The sequence below is a fragment of the Miniopterus natalensis genome, chromosome 2 (genome assembly GCF_054644295.1).
Source record: "Miniopterus natalensis isolate mMinNat1 chromosome 2, mMinNat1.hap1, whole genome shotgun sequence".
Taxonomy (NCBI): domain Eukaryota; kingdom Metazoa; phylum Chordata; class Mammalia; order Chiroptera; family Miniopteridae; genus Miniopterus; species Miniopterus natalensis.
In genome coordinates, this window is record NC_142082.1 from 127,119,370 (window position 1) to 127,133,360 (window position 13,991).

The 13,991-nt window shown below is 40.5% G+C and overlaps 1 protein-coding gene across 1 annotated transcript in view; it reads left to right on the forward strand.

The window, feature by feature from the left end:
• Nucleotides 1-13,991, forward strand: part of PTPRR (protein tyrosine phosphatase receptor type R) — a 222,690-nt gene that overhangs the window by 205,787 nt on the left and 2,912 nt on the right. Inside the window, exon 13 of the mRNA XM_016198918.2 lies at nucleotides 374-487. Coding sequence (XP_016054404.2) covers nucleotides 374-487 — 114 coding nt within the window. The remainder of the gene's footprint in view (nucleotides 1-373; nucleotides 488-13,991) is intronic.

Consider the following 13,991-nt stretch of genomic DNA (forward strand, 5'->3'; position numbering starts at 1 on the left):
CGCCCGGCCAGGCGACTTTTTGCTTTTCTGACCATTCAACTCCAGTTCTCCAGACTCACATTTGTGATGTGTCTGTGTCTTTCCCCTTCTTTCTAGTGCCCATAACTTACCTAAATCCAGGCCCTAATTATTCTTTGGAGAACAGTTGCAATGCCTTTTTCACTCTCCTCCCCACCCAACACCCCCCTGTCCTCATCTTACTGCCTGGAAGTAAAGGAGAGACTATGTTTCAGCACTTAGCACACGGCCCAGGTTGAGAGCTGTGGTGGTTGTTGCTATTGTCATTTATCCTAGCTGTTGTTTCACATTTAGAAGTACCTTTTAAAAATATATTTTATCTTCCACCTTTTGATTCTTTGTCCTTTCTTTTCAGCGCAGGGATAGGTAGAACGGGGTGTTTTATTGCTACGTCCATTGGCTGTCGACAGTTGAAAGAAGAAGGAGTTGTCAACCCACTGAGCATTGTCTGCCAGCTTCGTGTAGACAGGTGAGTGTCTGCAGGACTGGGTCAGAGAGACTTCAGAACAGCATTATCTGTCACAAGCTGCTCTGATCAGCCCCGCTTTGCAAACATCACAGGCTCCAAAGTCCTAAATCTCTATAGTGATTTGTGTAAAGTGCTTAAGAATAGACATTACTTTAAAAAGCCATCAAAGGAAGTGTTATTTGCAACACCGACCATCAAGAGCCCAAAACCAGTCCAGCCAGAGTAGCTCAGTTGGTTGAGCATTTGGTTCCCGGTCAGGGCACATACCAGGGTTGCATGTTCGATCCCTGGTTGGGGCACGTACAGAAGGCAACCGATCAATATTTCTCGCTCTCGCTCTCTCTTTCTCTTTCTTTCTCTCTCTCTATCCATCCCTTCCACTGTCTAAGCATGTCCTTGGGTGAGGATTTAAAAAATAAAGAGTCCAAAACCAAAAGCTATGCTTAATCCTTCCTTGCCTCTGATACAAGTTGTTTATGGTGGCAACTGTTCCTTCTTAGTCTTACACCCAGATGCCTTCCTGCATACTCAGTATTTTCATTTGACTTAACTGAATCATTCACTTTAGGATCTTGATCCTTTAAAATGAGGTATATGTCATACTACCAAGAGCCCCCCTTTTTTTAGTCTAGTCTTTTTAGTTGTGAAAAATGCACCTAACAAAATGTACCATCTGAACCATTTTTTATATATTGGGGCAACATCTTAATAGGTATAAGGTGAAACAGCCATTTTTAGACACAAATCATTTGATCACCTTTGTGATGATCTTTGCTTATGTGTTGAAAACAGAACAAACAATAAATTTTTCTTCCTTTCTCCACGACTAAATCTACCTGGGTAAGTGAACAGTTGAGTCAGGGATGGAGAAAGTGAACAGGTGCTCCTTGAGAACAGACACAGACAGGAAGATGTACCAGCATACCAGCAGCCGACCTCCCTGCTCTGTAATTCAATGTGCTATAGAGGAAGAGGAGTTGTTATGAAAGGCTGAAATACTGGGTTCTCTTCTTTCATTCATATAGCAAATATTGACTACTCACCTTCCATGCCCAAGGCATTGTTCCAGATGCTGCAAGTACAGCATTGGGCAAGGTAAGTGAGGCTCCACTGTCCTAGAGTTTACATGCTAACAGAGAGAGAGAGGAGATCATAAACAAGCTAAGAAATAAACAGGATAATTTCAGACAGAGATAAAAGCTGAGAGGTAATTAAAAAAAGAGAAAGAGATTTTGCTTTATGACCTGGAGTTTCCTAAAAGTAAAACTAGAGTCACCTTTTAAGATTCATTTGATATTTATTGAACACCTACTATGTGCTAGGTACTGGGATTTCAATAAGAGACAGAAAGATTTTTCTTAAAATTCAATGAGATAATATGTTTATAAAGCACTCAGAACAGTCTGGCACATAGTACGCCTTAAGTAAATGTTCCCTGTGTTATTACTAGCTTCATTATTATTATCTTCATTATTATTAAAATTATCAATAAAGATTTTCCTATCTCTAAAAATAAAACATTCAAATCCTCTTTCTGAATGAGGTTTTCCCTCCCCGTGTCTATCTGTCCTTGTCTCCTTTTAAATAGTAATTCTAAGTCTTTGTAAGTATATCTTCCCTCAATTTTTCTCTTAACTTTGGCTTATTAGAGGTTGTTCATGATGGTGGTTAAGATTCTAGGCTCTGGAGACAGATTGCCTGGGTTTGCATGCACCATTTTCTGGTTGCTTGGCTTTGGTCAAGTTACAGGACTTCTTCATGCCCAGGTTTTCTCATGTGGAAACTAGAAGTAATAATAACATCTACTTCCTATTTTTGTTGTAAGAATTAAGAGAGAATCTGCAAAGTGCCTTTTACAGAATAAGTATGCATCCAAGTTTAGCCACAGCTACTATCAGTACCTATAGCAAGAAACTTGCGCACTCATCTGTAAGCTGGAACCAATAATCTATACCCTGCAAGGTCACAGTGACATTAAGATGAGATTACACCTGTGAGGCACTTGTTAGAACATTTAGCCTGCTTCTTTCCCTCTCTTTAACCTCCCTACTTCCATCTTTCCATACCTCACATATAAGTGCTTCCAAAAATGTTTTCTTTTTTTCATTTTTTTTTTATTCGCATTGGTTCCCTCCACCCCACATCCATCCCACCCCCAGGCTTTCCCCATACCAATGTCTGTGTCCATGGGTTATTCTTATAAACATATAAGGTCTTTGATTAATCTCTCCCCACCCACACTCTCCTCCCCGCCTTCCCTCTGAGATCCCTCAGTCTGTTCCATGCTTCTATGTCTCTGGATCTACTTTGTTCATCAGTTTATTTTTTTTATTATAGTCCACATATAAGTGAGATCATGTGGTACTTGTCTTTCTCTGACTGGCTTATTTCACTTAGCGTAATACTTTCTAGTTCCCTCTATGCTGTGCCAAAGGCTAAAAGATCCTTCCTCTTTACAGCTGCATAGTATTCCATGGTGTAAATGTGACACAGCTTTTTTATCCACTCATCTACTGATGGGCACTTGGGCTGTTTCCAGATCTTAGCTATTGTAAATTGAGCTGCTAAGAACATAGGGGTTGCGATTGGTGTTTGGGGTTCCTTAGGATATATTCCTAGAAGTGGGATCACTGGGTCAAATGACAGGTCAATTTTTAATCTTTTGAGGAAACTCCATACTGCTTTCCATAGTGGCTAAACCAGTCTGCATTTTTTTATTTGTTGATGAGAGAGAGAGAGAGAGAGAGAGAGAGAGAGAGAGAGAGAGAGACTGATTTGTTGTTTCACTTATTTAAGCATTCATTGGTTGATTCTTGTATTGCCCTGACTGGGGATAGAATCTGCAACCTTATCAGGACTACACTCTAACCATCTGAGCTACCTGGTCAGGGCTAATATTTTCTTTTTGTACATGAGAAGATCAACTCCAATTGTCTCTCCCTCTCCTCTTAAAATTGCTGTCTTAGTCTCCCAAACCCCCTTGCCTTCCAATTTGTACTGTCCACCCCACCTAGAACAGAATCTGGTGGCTTCACATAGGACTCTGGGGCCTACCTTCACCCAGAAGAGGGCTCCCCTGTCAGCTGGAGCTGGTCCCACAGTGACTTTCATCTCTCCTGCTTTGTGCTTCTGTAAACAAGGCTCTTGCTTGGGACTGCAATTCCCCCAGGGACTCTATCTCCTATCCCTGTGCCCCGCTTTCCTCCTGGCTAATTCTGGAATTTCATCAACACTAGATACCTGCATGGATCTAAACTGACTCCAAACCAAGTTGGCCTTTAGCACCTGCTCTGACCCTATTTGGAACAAAATCCTAAAGAGCACCGGGCAGTTTGCTCATTTTTTTCAGCCCTTGTTACTCTTAATCTCACCTATTCACCCTCCCATCAACCACCTCTCCCATCTGCTTTTGCAGCCTGACCTCCACTTTGGTTTCCACTTCCCAGTCACATTACCTTGTCAAGTCCACCAAACTATCCCCTAACTTTGACTGGAATCACAAATACATTTTTTTTAAAGTCATATCACAATGCCTCCTCTATCTGCTCCTTCCTTCCTAAAGCAAATGGTCAGAAAATTTAGCTTTGGCTTTCCATCACCGCCAAGGTCTTCCCACGAGGCTTGTCCTTTCTCTCCTGATAGGATCTTCAAAACATAGCCAACTCCTCTGCTGATCTGAAGCCCAGGGGCTCCCACAACCCCTGGGATTTGAATCACTGCCAGTATGTGTCTCGAAATCATTCTGATTTATTAATCAACATCCCTTCTACATAAATTCTTTCTGAGCAGCTGTTGTTTATAGAACAGATCCTTTCCTTCAAACTTTCCTTGAAAGCGTTCCCCTTTTCCTTCCTTCCTTCACAGGGTCAGCATCAAATTTCCTTTTCTTGTCTCTTCCTTCTGCTGTGCACTCCCCTAGTTATTGCGAAAAGGGACACAGAAAATCTTCCTCCTTTCCTTCATCCCATCCAACTTCTTGCTCCCTCATCTTTGCCTCTTGCGTTCAGCTTTTTCCTGTCATACCTTATTTTTTTAAATTTTGGTTCTTAGCTGACTGCTACCACTGACCATGTCCTTAACTCACGGCCGGAAGGCAAAGAAGGTCACCATCCTGCTCTTGCAGCTTTTTGTTCTTCAAATCTGGTCCCCGCCCTAGACTCCCCCATCCTCTGTCCTTGCCTTCAGTTCTCAATCTGTCTGCAGACATTCATAAAGCACTATGCACACTCAGAAACGTATTTAACCTTGGCCTTTTCACATGATCTTCAAAGCACATGTCTCCTTTACATCCCAAAGTGAACCCTGAGTGGGAAAAGAAGCATTCTTTGCCTTTTTTTAAATGAGGAAACAAAGAATTCAAGATATCAAGTAATTTGCCCAAGGTCATGGTGCTTAGAAAATGGCAAAACAGACCCCTTTGGAATTGGCAAGACTTCTGATTTTGAACTCAAAGGTATTACTGTTGTAGATAAAGTGAACAGGCATTTAGAATATGTTTATTGTAAAATTGCTTGACAAAAAACGTATCTTTTTAGTAATACTTTGTCAGTTTCAAAAAAAAATGCAACAACACCATAATTTTTAAAACAGTGTTGAGTATGAATGAGAGCTGTTTCACAAATAGAGTGATATTAACAGCAGTTGCCTTAAGAGTATAATTTTTTTATTGAACATCTTTCCATATGGACATTCGTATGTCGTCTTTCCCTGCTCCCGGCATTTATTTATTTATTTATTTATTTATTTATTTATTTATTTATTCATTTATTTAAATTACAGTTGACTTTCAATAGTGTCTTAGTTTCAGCTGTACAGCATTGTGGTTAGACGTTTATATAACTTTTGAAGTAATCCCCCAATAAGTCTAGCACCCACCTGACACCATGCATAGTTATTACAATATTATTGAGCATATTCTCTATGTTGTAATTGACATTCCCATGACTATTTTGTAACTGCCAGTTTGTACTTAATCCTCTGGTTTCTCTTCAGGTTGTATAAATCTTTTGTCTTAAGAGTATAATTTGAGGGATATAGGAAAGTTGCCTCATCCCAAAGTATCTATATATGAGGGTACCAAAAATATCTGTGTATGGTCAATGTCTATAATACTATTAGAGAGCCAATCCTTGGCTAAAAGAATCATTCCTTTTTAGAGTTCGTTGAACCTAGCGATGGGAGCTGAGGGTGACACTTTATGCCTTCTCAGCTGGTAACACTTTAATGTAAACAAAATGACCTGTTCTTTCCAGCATGGTAGCTAGAGAGAGTATAACTCCCTGCATTATCAACACAGTGAGAACATAGGTTTCAGTGAAGGATAATTGAAGAGAAGGCTCCAGAAACTGGGTACGCCTGAGGCCCTGCAGTGAAGGATGCTGCACACAACTCCTGGCCACTGGGAACAGGAGGGACACAGAGAGGGAGCAGAAGAGCTCTAGCAAGGGACGCCTCACAAGATCAGCTACCTCATTTATGGGACCCAGTACAAAATGAACATGTGGGTCCCTTTTAAAAAGAATTATTAAATATTCCTAGACAGTGGCAGCAGAGCATTAACCTAACTGCAGGGTCCTTCTCAGCACAGGGGGTGACCTATGTGACTGTATAGGTCACAGGCCTGTGAAGCCACACCCGCCTCAGGGTGTTCCTAGGGTGGGTGTTTGTAGATGGGCCTGAATCCTGTGTCCTGCAGAACAGACACCCAAGATCTTTGCTCCGAGTGCTGCTCCTGCATCACGCGTTTGTTCATTCGGACACTTACTGAACACCTACTACTGAGCGTGCCTCAGGCACCCGGTATAGGAAGACGGATCCCTTAACTGATGTTTCTCAGAACACAATTAACTATGAGAGCTTGCTAAGTGCCAAACTCTCTTAGACCGTCTTCAGGCAAAAAAATAAAAATTAAAGTTTCTCAATTAAGCTAGAGAAAAGGCTATATACTATATTTCTTAGAACTCCTCTCCACCTGGAGATTTACAATAAGCATTAATGCACCAAAGGATCTGAAAAGTCCCCCAACCTGGAAACCCATTCAACTTCCCTTAAACACTCTTTCACATTTGACCAATTTCTTCATAGACTCTCTAAATGGGAGAGAAAGAAGTTGTTAAATAATAAATATAAACTGTTCTTTCAGAAGGTCAGTGGTGAAGAGAGGAATGGAGCTGGCATAGGGATTTGAGCCTGGGTGGGACCATCACAAAGGGGAAAGGGTGGGACTACTGATGGGAAGCGTCCAGCCGAATGTAATAAAAGACAGAGTCGATATTTCAGAGAGCTGATATTTTGTACTCTGCGGTGTACAAGCCTTTTCCTATCCTTGCAGAGCTTCTTTAACAATGGCCTCTAATCCAGGAGATCCAAGGCTGCATACTGCCCAGCGTTTTTCATAGCCGGCCCCCGCCCACTTATAGCTGCCTCCTCCGAGAAGCCCAGGGCACGGCTAACAGCCCAGAAAAGGACAGGGCGGTGACTTGGAAATTTGAAATGGGGCTTGTTCCTTGACTAATTCAAGAGTTTGAGCATTAGGAAGGATCAAAATCCTGATACTCCTCCCCCCCCCCCCAAAAATGACAGTGCCTGATTGTTGTCATTCAACATGACAAAAACGGGCAATTTGTATTCAGATCACAAATCCACATTTTAGCAATAAATTCAAATGTTCTGGTTTGGAGATGAGTCTGTTATGTTAAACGGCTATTTCCATCGTAACAACAATGACAACGCCATTTGGTGGAATCCTCATTCTCTGGCACGACATTATTTTTATTGGCTTTGGGGCAACTTCTATTATTAGATGTTACAGTTCTCACTGCAGATTCACGAGTCTGTGATTCTCCTTTTAATAATACTTTTGAGCATATTTTGAACTAAAATAGGATTTCTTTTTTTCCCAAGTAGGAGTTCAAATTCAGTGCAAGACACCCACAAGGGTTTTATTTAGAAGTGCATTAATGGATCATTCCATTAATTCTCACGACGCTCATTAATTAAAAGACGAAGTGGATAGCAAGGACTTGGGACTGAGCACTGGCTAGTGGGACAGGTAAGCAGGCAGCCACTAGAACAGGAGATACCAGCGATCGCTGGACCAGATGCCAGGGAGCTTGGTGCTGATCCTGGCTCTGCCTCTAATTTCCTGTGTGACCTCTTGTCCACTCTAGGTCTCTAGGTGTACATTTGTAAGAAGAAAGGTGGGACATATCAGTGGCCCCTCGGCCTCTTCTGGCATGAGGACCCCATCTTTAAAAGTAAAACATTTCATGGACTTCAACCTGATAATTGAATTTTGAAATCCATAATGTTTATAAATGAATTTTCATTCTAAGACTCACAACAATTAGTGATGCACATGTATGTTTGTTTATTTGGTCAACTAATAATGCTAAGAGCACAAGTAGATTCAAAGACCCCTCCAATAAAATGCCTTTCCTATCCCGGGATTCAGTGATTGGGAAGTGACAGACTGACTCTCTAAAATTACTTTCAGCTCTTGCATTCTTTGAATTTATGAACCTTTGTTTTTGTAGAGAGCAATGGAATGGCAATAACAGACAATCATAATGTTTGCCAAACACCTACTAAGAAAGAGATGGTTAAAAAAAAATCTGGCCTTAAGAATACTGTGCAAATCTTCATTCTTCAGGGGGAATCCAAGACCTAAGAAGAATGAATGATGTATCATAAGTCACATAACAAATTTAGATTTTTTTTTTTTAACAATCTGAACTGAACTTCCAGTTTTGCTCAAATGAGATTGGCTAAATTCTGGATTATTTTTGTTCTTAAAAAGCTGTTGTTCTCTGGAGTGGGAAATCTAAGTGGGTTAAGCACAAGTTTAAGAGAGAGGAAATTCACATTCTAATCCTTCTTTTGACAGTGATCTTGAACTAATTGCTATATAAACCAGGAAAAATGCTTATCTCCAATGGTTTCAGTTTAGATTGCTTATTATTAAAATCTGAAGATAAGTATGATGAACTTTCTTATTTCTGTAAAAAGGGATATTTTCCTCAATCACACTTTCCTGTTGTCATCCATACATAAGTCAACAATTTTCAAAAATTATGGTGAAAAGAAAGGACCCATTACATTAGTACTAAATTGGATACATTGCAATTATAGTTTATTACTTAGAAAGCCTTTCATATCCTGCCTAAATCTTCTCACCTTAAATATTACTAAGTTGCTGTGACTACATCATCTAATTAAGAATTAAATATGCTTTCACCATATTTAGCTCTTGCTACAAGAGATTCATGTGGGCTTATGTATGCCAACATTTCACAATGTCAGATAGTGACAGAAGGTCATTTATATATTGAGTGAGAGAGATGCACCTGTCCCTTTAAAAAGTAATAATAATAATTAAAGTAACAAAATGACTAGGAAACTCAGAAAATGCTCACTCGTTGATGTTACAGGAGAATGACTAAAGAGCAATACGTGACCAGCAGAAGACATCTGGGCAGGGAGGAAAGGAACATATTCCATTGCAGGGTGACCTCTGGCAACTTTTTTCTCATCGTATTTCTTTTAATTCTATTTGGCACCTCTGGACACTGGAAGAACTTGAAAACATTTGGAAATGAAACACATAAAATAATATGCAGTCCCAAGGCCTTTTTCTTCTCTTTCTTCCTGCCCCCCCTGAACAGGAAACAATCTGTCTAATCCTCCCATTTAAGAGTCAGTGGTGAAATCTGCAATTGTCTTTGTATATCCTTACCTTGGAGACCCTAAGTTGGAATGACATCCAAGGACCTTACTTGTGGCTTCCCAGACAGGATAGAAAAATGTTTCCAGTGTGCGTCATATCATTGTTTACATGTTTTGATTAATCACTGTAGTTTGATGGTTTTCTCTTTTTTTAACTATAATTATCTAAGAGGAGGAATATGTATGCCATCAGTTTCCTACACTAACGTGTCCCAAAAGTATTCTTTGTTTCCAAAACTTATATAAAATAATTCAAAAGCTCAATTTTGCACCTGTTGGTATAATTTTGATCAACCCTAGATTTACATTTATTCATATCCCCTGTATTCCCAACTAATCACAGAGATTCCTTAATTAGTGAATTCAAAGGTCTCATTTGAAGATCAGGAATTAATCACTTTGGTTTACTTATTTTTAAGGACACTTAAAGCCCTAAAGATTGGTATGGATTTACTTGACATCACAGTCCCTGAGACCATAGCAAGAAGTCAGATTACGCCAGTTGGCTCTCCCAAGTGGTTGCCAGAACAGCCGTTTCCTTCTTATCAGCCTGGAGTTAATTGTGTGTTAACTTGGGTGTTCAGAAGAAAATTGGCTAATTTTCAGGGGGGAAAAAATGGAACTCAAGAAATACTAATGCATTGAATTTCCATTGAATTATCGCTTGGTGTGTGTTGGCTTTTATGCCCTACAAATACTTTGGAACACAGCCATTCCAGAGAAAGTGTTTATGTTCGAAACACCAGGTCAGAATCCGTCAAAACATTTATGTTTAAGTTCTCCCTCCTTGCCATGACATCTGTAGAAGGACCCGGGGACACCTTTGTCCAAGGCACCCGAATTACTGCCGCAGACATTAGCTTCGCTTGGCTCCTGCCCAAGCTATCAAAGATTTTACCCAGGAGGCACAATAGCATCCACGCTTTTTGTTCTAAATTTACTGTACCAAACTTTACCAAAGGAATTCCAGATTCGAAAAGAATAAAGAGCCAAGGAGCGTTCAGCTCCATTGTTAGCCCAGAAGTGAGTCACCGCTGCAGAATTTCTTCTGTCTACTGATTAGACCGGATGCGTGCTGGGTGGTGCGGCAGGAAAGGCTGCTGCTCTCTGTATGTGTGAGTTAACAGTCACAAAAGATCACAGTTTTAACATGTTAAAAACCAAATCTCTCTCCTGAGCATCTGGAGGGTTATTGTTTTTTTTTTTTTTATTGTGTTTTTTTTTTTTTTTTTGCCAAAACATTCTCCCAATAGCAAAGGGAAAAAACTACATTTTTTTCCCCTTCTAACCTGAGTTTACCCTCAGCTGACACCACTACGTGCTTCCCTGCACGGAGACTGAGACGACACTGATTTTTATGTTTGCCGAGGCTAATATATCTGGCATTTCTGGAAACGCAGTGTAGCTGGATCCTCTCTGGCCTGGCCAAACACGATGTTCATATTCTGTGGCCACAGAGCCACTTAGCCAACACCACTTTTGCAATAAATGGAATGACTTTCTTTCAGGGGGAATGGGGCATAATTAGGGCGAACAAATAATTTATCATCCAAACCAAGCCACTTCAGAGAAGGAAAGGTGGCCCTATGAATAATTACACAGGACAACATGAGTGAACCAGAACAGTGTCAAGCAAACCAGACGTGTCATCACCAGGGCATAGGGCTAGCTAAGCATTTACTGAAGGGGTAAGGAAAAGAATAGGAGCATTGATTTAGTACTCACTAAATGACAGCCACTGTGCTTAGCATTTTATGGGGTACCTCCTTTAAAGCTTGCCAGACTTGAAACCTTACTAGGTAAATACTGTTTGCCAGGTCAGTGGGTTTCAAACTCTTTGTGAACAATGGGATGACAAAACCTTCCATAAAACCAATATGGAAAGCCAATGAAAAGCAGAACTGCCCTGGCCAGAGCTGGCGTTAAGAGCTAGTCCTAAAGAACCAACCTCCGCTGCCAGCCACGGCCCCTCAGGCATCACCGCAGACCCTGGGCTCCGGGGATTTCTGGAAGAGCCTTCAGCTAGGCATTGATACACTGAGTCCTCACAATCTGATGAGCTTTATCATTAATGTCATTTTATAAGTGAAGAAACCCCAGCCAGGAAGAAGTAAATGATGTGTCCAAAATCATAAAGCTATTAGGTTCAAAAGCAAGAATTCAGCTTGAACCTGCCAGACTCCAAACCCACTTCTTTCCACAATGTCACCTGCATCCACCACAGCGGGCTGCTAGGCTGTTAATATTTAGAAACATGTTTGGATCTTTCCATCCAGGCTTGCCCGACTTAGACAATAGTGTGTCCTCTGCCAGGTACGTTCTTAGCTCTCCAAGGCCGGCGGAAGCCTCATCCCAGGGCTTTCCAGCCAGTTCTGTTTGATCAGATAGCACCAAAGAGTAACAGTAACGGTGAAAATAGCTAGCGATATGGTGTCTTCCTGTGCTGGCTGTGTGCCGAACTTTTTAAATGGATTGTCCCGATTATTTCTCATGACAGTGCCATGAGGTAGGCACTATTATTTTATTACCTCACCATTTTGAAGATGAGAAAACTGAGCACTGCAAAGGTCAGCTCATAAGTGGTGGAGACAGGATTTGTCTTGACAGCTGTGTGGTGTCTTTTCCCTCTTAACACACTTTGGTCCCTGCTGGTAATGAACCTGACACCTTGGCATTCTATACCTCTTCAAACCACGACCATGCTCGTAGCTAACTGGGTTGCCTTTCCCTATTTTTATATGACCTTTTTTTTTATAAACTAACTCCTGCTGGGCAGTAGGTACTGTAGCTTAATGTGTTATGCCTCCTGGGGAAACAGATTAGTATCTAAAGCGGAATCTCCAAAGAGAGATGATCCTTACTACAATGTAGTGAGTAATGGTGGTGATGTCAGACACACTGCCTGAATGATGATGGTCTGGCTATTTCGGGCCCCATAAGCCTTCTCCACTGAAGCATCATCTTGATCAACATGGTAATCTATTAAAATGTTAAAGTCAATTGAGTTTAAATCATGATCTATTGGAGGGCAAAGATTATTTTAGTGAATGATCTTTAAAAGGGAGTTGGATGATGCCTTTTAAAGTAAAAAAAAAAAAAGCAGTCTTGCTTCTTACCTTTGAGGACCAGCTTGTGTTAGGAGTTTACATCAGTGATGTACATCCAGACTTCAGCAAATCCCTGGAGCCTTGTCTGATCTGAAAGGTAACTATAGACCAAGTCAGAACTTTCCTGGAGGCTGAATTATTACAGGACTCTCCTGAGAGTCTCAAAATTAATCTAACACTATTCATTTATTTCTTAAATATATTTTGTATGTAGGCATTATATTAGCTTCCTTAGGTTTTGGGGGGGTTTTTTACTGTGGTCACCCTATAAAAAGATTGTATTTATCCCATAATGGAGTAAAATCTCAAGGGTAATCTTAGATTTTAAGTTCTTACAAAGGTCAACAGTGTTCTATTTACCAATATATGCAAGTAGTTATTACATATTTTCAAAGATGATACTGATGAGTTCCTGAATTTGAATCGGCCTCCAGTGAATGCGTGATGGGAAGCCCTTTGCCCCTTTCAGCCTGGAGTTTATCTGTCGTCATGTGACATGAAAATGGCATGACCTGTGTAACCTGGGTAACCTACTTCTTTATAAAGGACAAATGAAAAGATGTATAAGGCATGCTTGTTACATATCTGGAAGATACAAAGCTGGGAGTGATAAATGGAAGACTGATATATTGAATGATAAAAGTAGTGATGTAAATAAGAATACTGTGCTAAAACCAAGATGTTGAATATAATGGGAATAAATAGAAAGTCTTGCATATAGTTTTAAAAATTCAAAAATGTTAAGTTCAGGATAAGAGAGAGCTGTAATTTTCACATTCAAAAAAGTCCTGCAGACTTTTTCATTAACCTAAACCTTCACTCAATATTCTGAAATACTTGCTGAGTACCAGGCACCAGGTGGGCCCTGTGGGATCTTACCTCCCAATGCACCTGCAGATGCAAGTTAATTGGCCAATAACCTGCAGCTCAAGGGAGAAAATATTCCCACTGACTAGATCTCATCAGGAGTAGACATAACACTCTAAGAAGGTCAGAGTTGATAAAATAGCTTATAGAAGACGGAGACTAGACTGGTGAGTGACAAGGAAACTAAGCTGGATAGAAACATTGAGTGACCACAGGATGTTTAGTCTAGAGAAGAAAAGATTATGGCACTTTGATGGTTGTTTTTTAGCATTTAGGGAGCTATTGTGTGACTACAAGAGGAGCCTTAAGACTTTTTTGGGTTATTTTAGTTCAACCAATGGGGTGAAAATTAGAGAGGGGCAGATTCATTTCAATGTCTTTAAGCGTTTTCCTGCCAACTTTGAGAAAGGCTGACTCTAAAGACACCTGGCCCTTTGAGGATTCCAGCAGAAACTAGCTGACCATCTGCCATGTAGACCACTCCCTCTGGAAAGGCTGCTTTGTCAGCAAGTAGAATGAGTGGTCTCTGAGGATCTCTTTCATGTTAATTCTTTCATTTTTATTTTTCAAATTAACTGGGAAGTAACATAACTTTTTATACACCTTCCTTAAGCCTTCAGACCCCCAAGCCTACAACTAATAAGTTTGTTTCCCCATCTTTCCCACCTTCACCGGTCGAGACAACTTTGACTTAGTTAACAGAATGTCATAGAAAATATACTCCTGACCCATTTGGAATAGTTAAAAAGACCTAGACTGTGTCTCTGTTCATTCACCAGTTGGACATGTAAATATCAGTGACCACC